The 18,854-nt window shown below is 41.7% G+C and overlaps 1 protein-coding gene across 2 annotated transcripts in view; it reads left to right on the forward strand.

Annotated features, from left to right (window-relative positions):
• CAPZB (capping actin protein of muscle Z-line subunit beta) overlaps positions 1-18,854 on the forward strand; it is a 61,007-nt gene that overhangs the window by 26,818 nt on the left and 15,335 nt on the right. For both annotated transcript variants that reach the window (XM_074847951.1, XM_074847952.1), the window contains exons 3-4: positions 945-1,066; positions 7,433-7,546. In XM_074847951.1, the coding sequence (XP_074704052.1) occupies positions 945-1,066; positions 7,433-7,546 (236 nt within the window). The remainder of the gene's footprint in view (positions 1-944; positions 1,067-7,432; positions 7,547-18,854) is intronic.

The raw sequence follows: 18,854 nt of genomic DNA on the forward strand, positions 1-18,854 counted from the left end.
TTAATCCCTTTCTCTTGCAGTGAAATCTGGAACACTTTTGCTGAGGGAGACACACAGTACACTAATTGTTTAATAATAGCTCCAGGAATGATTTCTTGATTGTCCCTCAGATGGATTGGGGTGCACTGCTGCACGTGCCCTCAAGTATGTACAGGGGAGGTGGAGTTCCTGGAGGAAGCTGCTAGTGTGGCCAAAGCCTGCAGTACAGGAATATTGATATATTGATAATGGGGCCACCATCAGCTCCAGTGCAAGAGGCCACGCAATGGAATTTGCTTGATTTGCTTGTGCTTGCATCCATGCTAGCTTCAGGCTGCAAAATGTCACCTCCTCTCTTTGCAGTACATCAAAGCCTCTCTGCAGATCTTGCAGTCTTTCTCCGTGTGAAGTGCAGGGAGACAGCTGGGATTATGAAGCCATTAAAAGCTACCTGTGTAGGAGATGTATTTGATTTTATATGCGCATGCACACAGACACACACGTATTTTTATTAGCCAACATGGTAATGTTTGGCCAGCTGCCTGGAAACTATTCTAAACTCTACCCAGAGTGGGAGCTTGTGAAAAATATGCTCAAGCGTATGGATGGCGTATTCTTTTAGCAGCTCCCTCGTTTCCACTCCATTATAAATATTTACCTTTATTCATCAGTCCTCAACAATCACTTTACTGGCCGTCTTTGGCAAGAAGCTAACATCGAGAATGTATATGTTTAAGTGTACTGGACCACACTAGTGGTAAGGTAATTAAATCTGAAATTATTGGAGGTGGGAGCATAGGATGGTGTTGTAACTTAAGTGCAGCTTGCTTTTTTTTAAAGGGTTTCTGGCTTTGAGACAGATGTGGGCTATTAATAACAAAATCTGTTCTTAGGGATGCCAGTCTCTTCTAACCTTAATGTGTTACCCTCTCTTCCCTCCCTGTTATTTTTCTCCAAACCATCAGGTCCCAAGCCTCTGTGAAGATCTCCTCTCCTCTGTTGATCAGCCATTGAAGATTGCACGAGATAAGGTGGTAGGAAAAGACTATCTATTGTGTGACTACAACAGAGATGGAGACTCGTATAGGTGAGTTCATATCCAAAGCAAGGAATTAACTGGTTTACTTTGTAAATGAGAGCAATGTACAAGTATTGCAGTCCCTTATTATTTTTAGATGAAAAAAAGAAATTTAATGATACTAAACTCAGCAATGAAGCAGGGATTGTTTCAAATCCTCTTCTCTTTAGTAAGACGTTGACTATGGAAGTTGTTCTTACTATTTTTGTATGTGAGAGGACATAAACATCTTAATCTCCAGACCACTGTAGAGGGCCTCAGTTTCAAATAACGTGGTTGTATGGTTGCTAATCTGATGACCTTTGCAAGGTGGGTCCCTGGGGTGTGTTGATCCTGGCTGGACACCAGGTGCCCACCAGAGCTGCTCTATCACTCCCCTCCTCTGTAGGCCAGGGGAGAGCAAATAAAAGAAAAGGCTTGTGGGTCGAGGTAAGGACAGGGAGATCACTCAGTGGTTACTGTCATGGGCAAAACAGACTTGACTTGGGGAAAAAAATAATTTAATGTATTGCCAATTAAATCAGAGTAGGGTAATGAGAAATAAAAGCTAAATCTTAAAACATCTTCCCCCCACCTCTCCTTTCTTGCTAGGCTCAGCTTTGCTCCTGATTCCTCTACCTCCTCTCCCCACTGAGGCAGGGGCACAGGGAATGGGGGTTGTGGTCAGTTCATCACCCTGCCACTTCTTCCTCCTCAGGGGGAGGACTCCTCACGCTCTTCCCTGCTCCACTGTGAGGTTCCTCCCACATGAGACAGTCCTCCATGAACTTCTCCAACGTGAGCCCTTCCTACAAGAGAGCTACAGCTCTTCTTGACCTGCTCCAGTGTGGGTTCCCTGCGGGGTCACAAGTCCTGTCCCCCCCGTGCCTCTCTCTATGGGGCCACAGCTCCTGCCAGGAGCCTGCTCCAGCACTGGCTCCCCAGGGGGTCACAGCCTCCTTTGGCACCCCCCTGCTCTGGTGTGGGGTCCCCCATGAGCTGCAGGTGGAGATCTGCTCCCCCGTGAGCCTCCATGGGTGTGGGGCACAGCCTTGACTCACCATGGGCTGCACCACGGGCTGCAGGAGAATCTCTGCTCCGGTGCCTGGAGCACCTCCTCCCCTCCTTCTCCCCTGACTTTGGTGTCTGCAGAGTTGTTTCTCTCACGTGTTCTCACTCCTCTCTTTGGCTGTTGGGTTTTTTCCCCCCTTCTATGTTATCCCAGAGGCACTACCACCATCGCTGATGGGCTCGGCCTTGGCCAGCAGTGGGTCCATCTTGGAGCTGTCTGGTGTTGGCTGTTGGACACAGGGGAAGCTTCTAGCAGCTTCTCTCAGATGCCACCCCTGTAGCCCCTTGCTACCAGAACCTTGCCATGCAAACCCAGTGCAGTCCCCATTGTCTGTCTACAGAACAAGACGTGTTTTATGCTAGAAACCACAGTGTTTCTGCATGTTTTCTTTACTGTGATTTGTAGTCACTCACTGAAGCCTAAGATAGGATGTTGTCATCTTCTTAAAGGGGTGACTAACGTATTTCTCTTAGGCTTTCTGTAGTATAGTTATATCTTAGAGAATTAAAAGCAGTCAGATCTCTAGAAGAAATGACTCTGATGGCCTTGATATGAAATTAAACCACTTATTGTTGCAAGCTTGTAAAATCTTTGGAATGGATAACAACAGAAAAGAGATGATGCAAGCAGTCGGTCTAAACAAAATCGTCTTCTGCCGGTACAAAACAGGGTGGACTTGCCAGCCCGGAAAGGCTCTTTCACTCATGTTTTGCAAGGGATTGAGTCTGACTTTGGACGTGTAATGTCACTAGTTCTGTATGAAAATCTTGGCCCAAGTTTTTAGCAAAGAAAAGGAATCCCTCTCTACCACAATAGCTGATTTATTCTGAGGACTGTAGTCAAAAACAATGAAAATATTTGAACAATATGAGCTGTATGTAATTATAATGAATTTTGAAGTAGAAGACACTGTAATACTGGATTGATACAATGAGTTTTCAGTATTTTGGCTGACACTTGGAGCGCAGTCTCTCTTTTAATGTTTTCATTCTACACCTTGCCATTAGGATGATTATTGTTGAGGGATTTCTCCCCCCTTTTTTGCATTGCCTGACTTTTCTTAATGGCCGTAGTGACAGTGGCATAGTTCCAAATATTTAATTAAGAATCATGAAGCTTATGGTCCAGAATATTGAATCACCTAGCTTTTATTCTTTTCTCTTAAGGAAGGGTGCTAGGCTGTGAAGTAATGACCACCATTCATCTTCTGTCCCGAGTTAACAGCTCAGCCATTCTGCTGCTTCTGGTTATGATTATAAGGGTTACATCCCTGGCTCTCCTTGTAGCTTCAATGTAATAGCTTACATTTTTAGTGCTAACGATTGGAACTGATCTACAGTAAGAATCTAGCTTTGCCTTGTGCAGATTTGCAGTAGTGTTTTACATTCATCTGGCCAGAATGTTTCAAGAATTCTATTTCAAAATGGAATTCCACAATATAACAATTTTTTCTCTTTGGCTCAGGCCATCGTTGCAGAAGCAGGTAAGCTTATAAAGGATTTTAGATTAATTGGTTTTGATCGCTTTGAGTTGCAGGAAAGGTACTTATCTAAACTGAAAGCATATCTGTAAATGATTTATGCAGAGAGCATGCTGTGATTCATTTTGTCCTAGAAATAGGAGGAGACTGATATTGGATGCAGAGTTTGACAGTGCGTCTGGATTGCGACTGAGTGTAAATCTTAAGGAGTTTTTTTAAAATATAACCTATTGCAGTGGGCCAAGAAGTAAGAAGGTCTTTGAAGTGTTCACTCATGTTCTTTAGGGTACTGGTCTAACACTGAAAGTTTGTTCAAACTTCTACAAAAGAGCCTGGTGCCTTTTAAGAGCGAGTTAGTGAGATCTATGTTAGCAGCTACATGCATTTAATCAGTTCTAAATTAGTAGCTAGCGTAGAGTTTTATAGCTTCTGCCCTCTGCAAGATGTACTCACGCAGCTGCATCCTCTCTGGCAGATGCAAGAGGAGGGATGAGATCCTGTATTTCTTGTGGGTCTTTCAAGAGATGCTTTCTCACTGAAGTTGTGATATGTTTCTTGCAGTCCCCTTGCGTCCTATTTAGGCTGTTGACATGAGCATCCATCACCAGAGGCACAGGAAACTTGAAAAGGCACTTGTTAAACAGAATTGTGACATGCTGCAATAACTAATAACACTTGCTCCCCCCCCACCCCTCCGTGTTTAATTAGTGCATGTGGTGGCCTTTTCTTTAAGGTTAGTTTCGTGCTTGCCTCTGAAATTTGCTCAATCTCTTTCTTTCTGAGAAGACACTTAAATAGTTACAAGGTAACAAGAAGACAAGTTTTTTGGAATCACTTCAACATTTTCAGGACTTATTAAGTAATCGGGTGTCAGAAAAACTATTTCATTTGTTTGTATAGAATAGGCATAATATATTAATTGCTGGCATTAAAGAATGCTGTTCTTCAAGGCTTTTGATTCAGGCGTTCTGGATTGAAGTGATTCTTCCTTCTGGAATTGATTGGTCTCAGCTCTGTTTTGTGAAGTAAATTCTTTCCTTCATCACAAAGCAAAAGCCTTTGAAAACCAAGCAATACTAACATGTGCATGTGTTAATCCCATTCTGTGCCTGTGTTCAGACACTGTTATTCATACCTCATAAAATCTGAAGTTGTTACTGGGAAGTCGCTCTTACACTAATTTAATCAATTAGGCCAAAATCTAGGAGGAGTTTACTGTGCTTTTAAAAGCTTTTGATATTTCCACAAAGATTTTTCAGAACCACACGCTCAATTAGAAGTCCTAAGAAATGCTATTCCCTGCCTGCGACGTGCTACATCTCCAATTACTGCACACTTCAAACTAAACACCAGGTTTTTTTCTTATTGGAGAGGTTGCTAATTGCATTTCTTTTAATAATCCAAGGATTTCAGAGCGTTCTGAGGACAACTGAGCCTTCACGCTACTTCTGCAGGAAAGGTGTAGCTAGGTAGTCAGACTTTCTTACTGGGAATCAAGTTTTATAGTGTTTTTTTGAGTGCCTTTACAATTTGACTGGGAATTAGCTTTGAAAAAAAGTTGCTGTGGGATGTTTGGCTGTTCAGGTGATAACTCCACCAGTTCCATGGGGCAGCATGCAGGGAAATGAATATCCTAATGCTTAGCCCAACACAGTTTGCTCCCTCCTCGTACTTAGATAGACTTGACTTTCTCCATCTTGAACGTGGCTCAGACCAGAAGGTAGCTTTTTGGAGTCTCTCTTGGATCTTCCTAAGTAGGTAATTTTCAGTTTCTTCCTATTATTGCACTGCTGGTTGTGGGAGCAGCCTTTCATGCGCACAGTCTCGCAGGCGCTTCTGCAAGTGCTCCTCTAATAACAAAGGTTTGTGGAGGATATCAAACAGCCGTGGAATCCACATTGTGAAGGCAGAGCTTTTATTAATCTTTTTTTTTTATACAAGACTTCAAGGTCCTTGACTTTGTCCATACATTTCCACTCTTAAGTATGTTTGATCACTCTATTAAATGGAATCCTTGTGGGGAATTTGGTGCAAACAACACTGAAACCTGTTAGCTGAAACAAAAAACATTCTCTTTTAGGGAAATTAGAGGTCTGACTTTTGAAATTTAAGTGCTTGTCTGTCTGTCTTTCTTCAAATAACCTCCATTTAAGTTTTTTAATGTGTTGTGAGTACTCTTCCACAAAAAGAAAAAAGTACAGGGTTGTGTTACGAGGTATTTTTTTTTAGGTGAAGTTGCTGCTGACTCCAACTGTAATGGGTTGAAAATGCCACAATCTGCTAGCTAGAAGAATCTTATGTTGCTAGGCTTCCCTTAAATCCCATTTCTGCAGCCTGCAAGAGACATCTAATGTTTATAATTGAAGTATCCTGACTGCGGCTTCTGCATGGTTCTCTGCTCGCTGATTTCCTTGTACGTGATGGAGAAGCACAGTGCTCTGAATTTACAGAAAACAGTAGAATTTTTTTGGATTCTGCTTTTTAAAATTGAGTAGAGAAAGAAAAAGTAAGCTCATCCTAATGAATGTGGCTGCTAAGGTAGCAGTACAGTTCTGCGTTGCCTGGTGTATGAACCCTGGCTTTGCCTTTGCAGACTTCACGATCGCAAGGTCAGTGCTGTGTCTGCCTGAAGTCCTTCTGGTGTCATCCGGGTCTGTGTGTACTGCCTGAAGGGTGTAGGTGTGCCATTTGGGAATCCTGCAGATACCACCGGTGGTGACTTTTGTGCGAATCTCTTCCAGATTTCAGAGAGTTGTTAGGTAAAGGAGCACTACTGTAGCTGTTGACTTTTCTCCAAAGCAACCGAGTTTTAAGCAACTGTTTTAAAATGAGAACCACCACCTGAAAAACATTGTTCTGGGTGGATGTGACATAATGATTTAGCTTTTCCTGATGTCTCACCTTTGGAGTCAGATGTAGTTTTGTGAAAGCGCAAAGCCAGAGTGAAGCAGAGCCTGTTCTTTGTGCTTTGCATTAAACAGATGTCAAAACTAGATGCCTTTCTGAGAAATGAATAACAAATGGCTACTGAGGAAAAAGCCCTTACGTATGGACTGCATTAAGACCTAGTGTTAGTAGGCTGGAGTATTTTGAAAAGTGAGTAGGTAAAGAGTAGAGGTACCTTTCTTTAAACTAGCAATGATATATGTAGGTTGGTTATTCACAGGGGAAATGAAAAGGAAAATGCAGGTTTACAGAATGGGGGTTATAAAAGTCCCAAGCAGATGGGCAAAGGGTTCCATTAATCTTTTAATACCAAATCTTTCGTTAAGAGCACAAAATCTCTTCCACACCTGCAGAAATCATAGTAAAACCTGCAACTTTACAAACCCGGTTAAATCCTTCGAACTGTATAAATGTTTTCCTAATGTTATACTAAAAGCAGAGTTTATTTCAAAGTGAAATAGTAGAGGAGGATTTGGAGCGTAATTGTGGACAGCAGTGTGTGGCTCGAATACTGTCAGATCCCAAATAAACTGCACAATCTATTTGTATTTGCATGAAAATAATTTTAGATGTCTGAAGTACAACAGCTGAGGCCTCATTTTTTTAATATTTAAGAAGGAAGAGATTCAAACCCAAGCATGATTATTTATATAGTAGAAACCTGAAGATGGGGGATGTGTCCCAGGTACACTGTAAACTTTGAGGACTCAGTGTTCCTTTTTTGTCAGTGTTTGGAATGGCTGTTGAGGGTGGAATTCTTACAGATAAAAGGCTCTGTGCCTTTTGTTTTTCTGGAAGTTCGGCATCTGTGGAAAAGGTCAGACCCACCAGTCTCCAACCTTTCAGAGTTTGTCTCGGTTGTCTAACTGTGTCTCTATTTTCCTTGTCTCTCTGGCAGATCACCATGGAGTAACAAATACGATCCTCCCCTGGAAGACGGTGCCATGCCATCTGCTCGCCTGCGCAAGCTGGAGGTGGAAGCCAACAATGCCTTTGACCAGTACAGAGACTTGTATGTCAGTTGTACAGAGCCCTCTGCTTTCTTTGTTTCCTTCAGCAGGCGTGCAATGCACACAATGAGTCTAAAATGCGGTCACTAGCTGCCTCTGAGAGTGGCATACCAATGTGTAGCGGAGGAAGAAGGGTAGGCAGCCGCTGATCTGCTCTTGGGAAGTGTGTCCGCTGTGATTTCACGATACGAAAACATGATCAGATTTGTCAGCTGATGCTAAAGGCAGATGCTGAGGTGCTTTCCTGCCTCCCTCTCCCCTTCAACAGATTAATGGCGTCTTTGTCCTGAAATGACCTGTGTTCTCTTTGATCTTGCCTAAGTTCAGTCTTAAACCATCTGCTTTTTCCATTCCCTCAAGACTGTACTCTCTCAAAATGTCTCTATATATAGTGGCGACTTTCACATCTTCCAGTGAAATGACAGGCAGTACTATACTGAAATGCAGCAGTTGTATGGGGATTAGTGGACTTGTGCTGCAAGGGCCATTCTCTGATGCTCGTTTTAGGCCCTGTCTTGTTTAAGAGGGTAAAGCAAAGGAATTAGTAGAGCATGTGTAAGATAAATGTAGATGAGGGTGACTTGTCAGTTTTTCTGAAAGGTGGGACTGCACTGATCTTGCATTGCGGTCACACCCGAGGTCTGGAGAAGTGATCAGGTTTAGCTGTTGGCTTTGTAGACTGTGGTCTCCTAAGCAGTGATGAGATGGAAGTAAGTCATGCTAAATCTAACAAGTGTGTGCTGCAAAGCAAAACTGACTTACTGCTTTATCCAGTAATGGGGTGCTTTCTTATTGGAGATGCCTAATGACCCTGAAAAAGGTGAACAAACTTAATTGCTTCTTCGTGTTGCCTAAAAATGGAGATAAAACACATCCTTAGATGCAGTTCATCATGTGTCACTGTACTATTACAGTGCTAACAAAAGCAGGTTAAAAAGTACTTTTCTTGCTAGGTTTTCTACTCATTTTAAGATGTGGCTTGATGTAAACGTAGCCTATCCAAATGTGTAATCTTCATTTGTTACAGGTAACAAATTTTTACTTACTTTCATGCGTTATTTTCATGGATTCCAACTTGTAAGTAACAATTGTTATTGGTGTCTGAACTTACTGGAAGAAAGGAATTTTGTGTGTGCAGCAAAGAGGTTTGCAGTTACAGACCAGGACTGATAGGGTTTTTAATACACTAAGATGAAAATGAGTATGTTTATGGAGCTCAGGTTGTCTGTTGAAATCCCTCTCTGATCAGATGACTGTGAAGTCACAGCTGGATACAATAACGTCTTTAAAAAGGTTTCATTTGCTGGAAGGAAAGCATGGTACAGGTTACTCTCAGACTTAGGTGAATCTGCTGAACCCTGTTCAGCATGTGGTACAACAGTAGTCGTAATATATTGTATGGAAGTAAAAGGCGGGATTGTATCAAATTTCATCTTTCAGTTTGTCAGTCCAAGTTTTATAGACGATACATTGTTAGAGGGGATACGGGAGGGATTTCTCACAAAGGCTTCATTCTCGTGTCATCAGCCAGAAATGATGGAGGCATTATGACTCGCAGTGGAGTCAGACTAGATAAGCATATCTGTCAGCACAGGATGCTTTGATGCATGTTACGATCTCAAAAATGTGTCAGAAAAAGAGAAGGGTGGCTTTCGTTTTGCTGAGTGGTGTAAAAATTGTGGCATTTTTGGAAAGAATTTGCAAAGTTAGGGAAACTTAACCTGACCATTTGAAGGGTTCCTCATGCTTAAAATTGGAAATGATTTGTACTTTACCTACAACAGAGATTTGGACAGAAACGTGCTTTTGTTCTAGGAGTTGAACTCTGTAGTTTCAAGACAATTGGATTTTGTATTTTGACAGCAGAAGCTTAATTTTTACTTGGAGATTGGAAGGGGTGGGAGGGAAATAAGGTGGGGGTAACAAGTGCCAGCTTTTCGCACTGCTGCTTGCTGGTCTTGCCAACATATCAGGTTGGGAATGACTGTAACAATTACCCGCGTAACAGCTGCTGAAGCCATGTGGGAGTCTGAAGTGTGGGGAAGGTTGTAGCGGGAACAAGATGGCAATTGCAGTGATGTAATTTCCGTGGTCTGCGGGAGCTGGAAACTAATCCTGCGTGCCCACTGCAAAGCCAGAAGTAGGTCTGAGCCATGCAATGTCCACCATGTTAAAGGTGACACTGGCCTTCTGGTTTGCCAGCTTGCAGTTCTGGGAAAGGAGCTCATGATGCTTCGCTTCCAGGACAGAGTTACCAGTGTTGTTTTAAATTCCAGAGCCAGTGACATCAGAGGTTTTCCAGCATTGTGAAATATTTCAGGCTGGTTTGAAAGCATTGCTGTATTAATCAAACAAATAAGTAGCATGCTGGCAGTCTTCAGTATTGTATCTTTTGTGGAAGTTATGGTTTCTGTTACATGGGGACATTTATAACAGGTCCACCTTCCAGTAATGGTGTTCATTGGGTAGGCAGCGTGCAAAAAAACCTTTCTTGAGTTGACATGCAGAGACTTATTGTCTCTGTTCACTCTGATGGGGTTGTCTGTCCAAACAGACTGTAGGTGACACCAAGCTAATCAATATTTCACATTACAAACTCTTTTCATAAAAAGCTCAAGTGCGGTGGCTGTTGCGCTGTTAGGCTTTCAGCTTGCATTGCAGACTAAGAGGATGAAAATGGTGCTGAGAGAGAAGCCTCAGATCTGACGCATCAGGCTCTCATACAACAGTCCCTTAAGAGGCTGCTCTGTCCTGCTCTCTATGGGGTAGAGAATGTTTTTGAACTACACCTCTAACCACAGCTATGCTGAGTTTTATGGTAGAGAGGTAACAGTTAACACAAAAATAATCTTATGTAAGCAGTCATTCACAGAGAACACCAGGCCGCAGTGTGCTTGAATTTCCTGGGCTGTTAGGCATTTTATTCCTGTAATGAGGGTTTCTGCTAGGTTTTTCAAAGCAGTTTGTGGCTTTGTTTCCAGCCTTGCTGGGCTAAACTGCTGGATCTTGTGCCTGCGGTCATCTAGCCAGTATGGACTGCCCATCGCTGAAGGACACTTGAGTATCTTAATACCTTGTAAGCACTTGTCTCTGAGATGTTGCTCTGCATGGTGCTCACTTCACTCCCCAGCTTTAAAATACATCTTACACTGGTCATTCCAGCAGGGAGTGGAAGAGGAAGATGTTTCCTTTCTGTAGAAAAATAAGTACTATTGAGAGCATGTGCTATTCCCACTCTGCTCTCAGCATATGGTCCAAGCTTCCTCTGGTTCATCTCCCGTTTTACCTTTATGCACAGCGATAATATCTCAGAGTTCATCTCAGGTGTCTCCCAAGACTTCAGATAGTTTCAGTTCTTCTTGTGTCAGTCCCATTTGGCCCACATACCATTCCTTTTTAGATTTCTGTTTTAATCAGGTGTGGTAAGTATCACATTTCATGAGTCATTGGCATGTATTTGCCATTTCCCAAGGGTTGGCACCTGCTAGCGTGGGTGTCTTGAGGGAAACAGCCTGTTGGGCATTTGTTAACAATTTGTGTGAGATAAGCCATTCAGATTTGCTGACTGGTGACTAGTCTTAGTTTTGTCCCCAAAAGCTTCTTGGCCAGCACACTGAGTGACTGTAATGTGAAAGTAAGTTCAGAGAAGTCTTGTAGTGTTGCATGCAGTTGTTTCAAATCACTTGAGAAAGCTTGAGAACAACAACTCTGCTGAATCTTCAGTGCCTCTCAAGCAGTGCCAAGTTGTTCCCTGTAAGTGTTTTAATGCAAACTACCTTTAAATATCTCTAGAGTTGCCCACCTTTTTATTTCTGGAGGCATGTTCATGTCTCTTTGGGTCAAAGAGGAATTATGCTAGGTTTTACTTCCCTCTCTATTATATATGTTAAACAACAAGCATATTTCTTGGTTATCTGTTTTACCAAAATGCATGTCACTTTCCCAAAAAACAACTGTTTAATTTTGATCTCCTGCTGCCAGGTTTAACTCAGACACTGCCTGAAGCTAATGCCCTGGTATGTTTTTGTTCAGTAGGTTATTATTCCCAGATGGAAGTCTAATATCTTACACCGTTCAGTTAAAGCCTTGGCTCTCCACTTCCAATATCGTGAAGATAATTTCTTCAAACACATGGTTGTAATTTATTGCCCTTTGCTTGACGTGTGTGTGCGATTGATTGAAATCAAAGCATAATGAGGACCAGGGCATCTGGTTAAATCTATCTATTTTAGATTCTGTGTTCCGTTGTTTTGGGTTGGAGATAATCAGTGCTTTAATTAAGTAATCTAATCGTTCTTTGTTGTCTGGAAGAAATCATTTCTGAAGTGATTAAATAGACCTCCCTGGGGAAGGATGCTGTTGATCTGAATATTTCTACAAACAAGATGAGTTTCGGCAACTTTGGACTGGTTTAGTAAGCTGACATACATTTAGAAAGCCCTTCCTTGCTTTATTTCTTGGGTTAAGTTGGATTTATTAGTGCTTTTTGTTTTTAATAGCTTAAAAAAAAAAAATTGCTCATCTTAATCATTCTGCTCCTGAAGATGTTTTTATCGATTTAAGGTTTTGAGTTCCCTCAACAGAGTAAGCAATGAAGCCTTTTGAACTTCTGCTTCTATCTGTGTTTTGATGTTGATCCATTTTCAATTTGTTATATTAGAGATCTGGACAAGGAATTTGGTAGGAGCGGAAGGAGGTCTAGCAGAGGATTGACCTCTAAAATGTCTTCATTGTGTGTAATCCTTTTATTATTGAATTTTGGATTGGAATCCAGACCAAAATGGGGTTAGTCACTCAAATTTTTGATGGTGTTAGCAGTGCTGAGGATGGCACTGCTGGCAACAAAGCATTTGCAGTACTCTTTGCAGCATAGATAGTACCTGAACTGAACATCCATCAGCTTTCTCCGTTCAGCTCGAGGATGAGAGACTCCAGGGATTTCCTGGATGCGTGTGCTTTCAGGAATATGTAGATTCGGGAGCCTTTTGCTAGAGAGCTTGAAGGGACTGCTGGTCAGGTGCAGTACCAAAGTCCCACTGACAGACAAGCTTGCCCTTTAATTTTTAGAGTGCTCAGGGCTGACTATTTTTTCATTAGTGTGTTTAATCTCATTGAACAGCCTTGACTTGCTGAACTTCAGGGATGTCTCATTCTGCTTCTGTGGCTGGTTGCTGTTGAACTCTGTTGCCATCGTCTCTACTACCAAGTATGTTCAAATGTGCTGTAAGCTGCTGGATAGCTTTCCCCCTTTCAGCTGTTTTTACCTTTTTTCTTAGTTTATTTTGGATTGTGAGTTTGAACCACCTCTGATGCTAGCCTTCGCCCACTTGTCTTGGTAAGAAAAGATGGCAACCTCTATTAGTGCTGCCCTTAGACTTTAACCCTTTCAGAGTGATGCTGTAGTTTGTCATCTAATTTCTCCTTCCCTGCCTTTGTATCTCCCTTTACCTGGTCTGACAGACCACGAGATCCTCTGAGTGGAGTTTGTTCCTCTCCAGTTTTGATGCACTTCTAGCAAGGTTTCTAGCAATCGCTGTATTTACTGATTTGACTAAATTTGATTTATGTTGTGCATGGAACAGCGCCGATTCCACCAAGTAAATAAAAGGGGAGCACCAGATGTAAGAGGCGTAATTAGTGTTTTTGGTTTGAGCACAGCCTGCCAGTGCTCATGCCCGTAGGTGTGCATGGAGCAGCAGTCGCTGAGCTTCGATTCCTGCAGCCCGCAGTGCAACTTTCAACTCACAAAGTGATTAGGCAGCTGTGAGCTCTTTATATAAGCATTCTGTCTGTGTTTAGATGTAAACCTAGTTTGCCTAAACTAAAAACCCATGGGAAGCTTTGAAGTGACTTTATTGCCATTAGCTCACTGTTCCTCATTAATGGTTACTAGCCCTTTGTGATGGCTTTCTCTTGGGCATGATAGTTACTGTGGTTTTCACAGCAAGGGCCCTGCAGATTGAATCCAGATGCATTTGTTATGCATCCTAGCACTAAGGAAACCTGACTTTCCATCTCGCTGCTGGCTGGGGTTTTGCACAATAGGGTGTGACATCAGGATTATGTCATCTGTGAGATTCTTGCCTCCGGGTTAGACTGATAAGTACAAGATGAAGCCTCACAAGACAGACCTAAACTGCTAAGATGCTCGCTGCTTTAATGTTTGTGTGCTTTTAAAATTACAACCATGATGTTTTCCCAAGGAAATTGTTCAGATGTAAGAGTAAACAGAGCAGTGTTGGGGTCCCTTCCTTAACTCGCCCATGGGCAGCTCAAAACTCAAAACAGAATCAGTATTGAAGTTGTTGATATATATTACACAGATTAGAGCAAACTTAGAAGAGAGGAAAAAATTAAGTGTACTGTCATGCTGTGAAAACTAAATTAGTTGCTTTTAATCTGATTCTTTTTCTTTGTGTGCTTCATTTTAGAGCAGCTCTGTACAGGCTACATTCTTATCTTCTGAATCTGAGATTTTCAGCGGAGGAGGAGTTTTTCCCTTGGGTTCCCACGGTTCTCTGTGATTACATAAAATCTGAACACTGGAGAGGGAAAGCTTGTATTAGGAGGTCAGCACTGATGATGCAGCGCTATCCTCAAACAACACTCTCTGAAGGTTTTAAATCCCTAGTAAGAAATTACTTACATGCTTTCAAAAATGGAGAGAGGCTAAGTTTTAAAATCTCCATTTATTATGATCTGGAATTTTAGAACTGACTATCTCTAATAACGCATGCCTATGCTTGCAGAAATTTACCTCATGCTCTCACAATGCAGTGTTTTAATGATGGAAAATTGAAGACAGAGTAACTTAACAAATAATAACCATCTTGTACCATATCTGACATATGCCTGTTTGAAGAAGGACGTATGTCACGTGAAATCTGTAGTCTGCGCAGACTTTGGCAAACTTATTACACGACACGGGAGACTTCTGCTGCTGTCTTTCCCCTCCTACTCATATTTGAATTATAGCTGGCGGAGTCTAAAACGTGTCAGACTGTCGGTGGATGAAGCAGTGGGCTGTCTCTGCAGAGCACGCCGGTCCAACGGATGGGTACGGGTGAAAGATTTGTAAGCAGTCGGCGCTTCCTGGTAGTTAATGAACCGGTTACGCGTTTGGACATGGTACAAAGTGACCCATTGTCTTGCTTATTAGGTGGCTAATGGAACTGTTTCCAGGTGACTTCTCAAAAGGGATTTGGTCATTAGTTTCCATCTGCCAAGAGCGATTGGATGGTAAGGAAAATGTGAGCAATACACATTTTAAATTTTTTTTTTTTTAAATAATGAAAGGTACTAGAAAGCACAAAATGGGAGGTTCTGGGAGATTTTTTTAGCCTTCAGGATCCCATTGTTTGGATAGTGTTTTCCTTCCTCGCAGAGTTCTTGCACTTCACAACTCTGCTTCGCAGTTTGAGTCATCCCACCGTGGTCCAGATGTGTGCTTTTAAGTACAACTGGCATTGAAGTTACACATACCTAACTACATTGGTATGTTTGCTCGAGGGATTTTTGCACCTGTGTATGCTGGAAAGAATTTCTGTAAAATACCTGTGCAAAGTCCACAAGCATACTTTGGGCTGTGTTCATAAACTGTGGTGAAAAACAGCTGGTCTGTATACACAAACATTTTACCTTCTTAATTTTAAGTATTTAGGTGACATTCTGAAAGTGTTACACAGTTGCACTCCTGGGGCCAAAGAAGGAGGGAGAGAGGAATTGTAAATCATTTGTACTTATGCCAGTGGGAGAAGTGTTACATCCTGGTTAGTTCCTGGTACCAACCTGTCCTTTTTATTAAAGAACAGGCTCGTGAGCCTCATTACTAGAAAGCTGGATGGAGGACACAGGCAACAAAATTATTTAGTGACAAGTCTGATCTCTCGATGTTGTCCTGAAGACTTTTTTTCTTTCCCCTCACTTGAGCTATGAGGTTGCAGGTGATTTGAATGAACACCTTAGCAACGTTTTGGGTTTGGTGGAGGGCGGGTTGCTGAAACTTGCCACTTCCTTCATATTTCTGTTGCTATTTATGTGCCGGTTTGAAATGACAGGGTGCAGGCCTAGGGGAAGGACTCAGTGAAAATTATGCCAAGTCACTTGCCATTAGTGCCATCTGTTTTAATAATAGTTGAAATGTTTGCTTCCTCACCTAGTCTTTGAGGTAATGTTTTCGGGTTGCTGTTAGACACTAGCTTCTCGGACTGTGACTTTAGTCATTGTCACTCTTGTAAAAACGTTTCTAGCTGAATGCTCGCTATTTTCCTTTGGGGGAGGTTTTTTAAATGACAGGTGTCTTGGAAATCTGTTGATCTAAATAGATGGAGACATTTCCCTTTCTGTGCTGAACTTCTGTAGCTGGAAGAAATAGCTATGCAACCTTTAGGGGGGAAAAAAGAGAAAATCTATTTTGCTGCTTTTAAACGAGCCAGTTTGAAACGCTGTGCAACTCTTTTGAAGGTTTGCCTTGCCGGTCTGAGGTTCCAGGTACTGGTACTTTGGCAATCAGGGTTTTGTGGCTTAGTGCTGTGAGAGCCATAAGCCAGAGACACTGGGTGGGTTTTTGTCTCTGGCTCTCAGTTGTACTGGAAAATACACAAGTGTCTTTATGGATGAGTGATTTGGTTCTGAAGTGTAATTGAAAGTCATAGCTTGTTTTTATTGCTGTGTGGTGGAAACTCATTTTGTCAGTATAGGGTCCAGCATTCATTTGCAAGGCTTGTGAGAAGTAGAATGCTATCAGGAAGGTTACGGTGCCTTTTCTGGTCTGTCCTTTAGTGGTAAAACAAAGTGATTAATCTGTCCTCCTTTCTTGAGGTCTGTGCTGGAAGCTGGGGGATTTCCTCCCCTATCACATCCCTCTTCGAGTTATGGCTTTGTTCTGGCCACAGTCTCTCTATTTCATGGATACAGCTCGAGTTCCTTAAACAAGTTTCCATCCTGTGTCTCCACCCGCTTAAACTTCAAACACTTCATAAAGCTTTGGATCACTTTTAGCTTAAATATTTTCTTTTATTCTTGCATTTGTAAAGTAGGTCAGTCTTAAGTGTGACATTTTTTGTATAAAACAGCTTTTTCCAGGAGTTCTGTGGTTGATGAGTAACGGATATAAAACTTAGAGTGTTTGATCATGACATTAAAACTATAATTGATTTTGAGTGAAATTCTATTCTGGATTTTGTAAAGAGAATGAATGATTACGTTGGGCCTTATGCCTTTTAGTCACCTTCCTGGGCAACTTTTTATAAAGCGATTTTACCAGAGATGGAGAACACTGGCTGTCCTCCGAGAGGACAGGGTTATCATTTGGGCTTGATGATCTTTTAAGGTCCCTCCCAACCCAAACCATTCTGTGATATCATTTGGCAGCATTTTGGTTGTTAATAAAGGGATGTGACAACCATAAGACTATGTTTTTCCATTGTTTTATAACAGACTTTTGTCTGTAGGTAAACCCAGAGTACATCCTGGAGACATCCCTGTCCTTAAGCAGGAGTGATTGCTTTGCTTTGAATTGCTGTCCTCTGAAAATGGTTTATCCTTTGGGAACATTTCTGAGGTACCCCAATACGAATTGGAGTTTTCCTCCTACTTCAGACCTCTTGTACATCTCGAAAGCATCTGCTGATTTCTTTGTGCTGGGCCTTGGATGATGTGGGAGAGGACTCGAGCTTCTAAAGAAGGCAGATTGCCTTTTACGATTGTGCTTGTGCGGGAGGATAACGTACCACGGGCAGGGGTATCCAGAACAGGAGATCAAAGAAAATTGTGTTTGATCCAGGAGCTATGTAGTGCTTTCAGAGTGTTGCTGCAACTACTGCGTGTAACTTTGATGTGCCTGTGCTCTGCTTTGCCCATCCATTTCTTTAACAGAGAAGATACCAGCTTATGCCTTCCAGGAACCTTTCCCAAGCTGATGACCTCTCCCGCTTGTATTTTAATAAGTGCTACTTTTTAATCTGTGGTGAAGGGGTTTCTTGGAGGTAGTCCAGCCCTCTTGCAGCAAATCCAAGTTCATGAATGTAGATTTAAATTCCTACCAATCTGTCTGTCATCCAGTTCTCTATTATGTAGCAGCCAATTAACCTGTAGCACTTCTTTATTTTTCTTGAAGAAAACAGGTTTCAAGGAATGTTCTCCTCTCCAAACGTGACTTCCCTGGGTTTAGATAGTCTTCAAAAATCCCACTTCAGTGCATTTTAGTTGCTGTGTCAGGAAAGGTGAAGTCTAATGTAGTGATCAATGATATATATTTTCTCCCCATGAAGGAGGAATGAATTTTTGAAGTGATTATATATTGCTGAAGCACAGAGAAAGCTTTGCCTAATATATATCCCGGCGTGCCTTGGATTCATAACGGTTCAATCGCTGGCATTGTTGTTTGAGTCTCAAGATACTGGATCTGGCTATGGCAAAGCAACTTTATTGAAATAGCATGTTGGTATTTAAAACAATATTAATACTATATTTGATTCATTAAATATACAAAGGCAAGTTAAAGCGTTTCCATGTGTGCACTGTTAGTTCTGGCGGGAGGTTCTTCAGATGGTTTTATGTGGTTTCAGACAACATTTTAGCACATTCTTAAAATACCCACAAAAGCCTTTATGTAAAATCTCATAAAGGTGAACCACATAAAAATTATTTTTTTCCTGTTTCATGTCATTAGGATCAAAGTACAGTAGGTAAGAATAAATTTCCAAAAACCTTGTTTCGGTCCCTCTCTTAATTAATGTTTCATGCTCATAGCAAGCTCATAAAGTGGGTAATAGGGAAACTGTCTGTACACACTGTAATATTCTCAGTGGCTGCCAGTTCATTTTGAGTGAAATCACTTATTCTGTATAGGAATATATTTTTTTTTTTTTAAGCAAACTTGGTTTGGAAATGGACAATAACGTCTGCTCTCTGGCTTTTGATTCAAGCTGCCCTTTTGTCAAAGGAAGGGTCACTTAGATTGGAACTGAGGTTCACTGTGGGACTGAAATTCCCATTAACTGCATTAACCAAAATCCATTTGTGAATTCCCCAGGGGATATAAAAAGGGTGTTTGTTGGTTTGTTAGGTTTAAATTGCCTGCTGGACGTCTGGCTTTAGTGTGCCTGTGGAGCAAAGGACGTTTCTTTTTTAATGGTATGTTATCGGTGGCTTGACAAATGTCATAGGACGGTGCTGTGTATGTTGGTTACTTAAATGCTCGTACTAAGCTTGGTGATGAGTAGCTGTAGTCACCCATTAAAAATAAAATGATGTGGTGAGTTAATATGAAGCCATATACCCCTCCTGGGGTCAGCATTGTTTTTGATG

This window comes from Strix aluco, chromosome 22 (assembly GCF_031877795.1).
Source record: "Strix aluco isolate bStrAlu1 chromosome 22, bStrAlu1.hap1, whole genome shotgun sequence".
Lineage (NCBI taxonomy): Eukaryota > Metazoa > Chordata > Aves > Strigiformes > Strigidae > Strix > Strix aluco.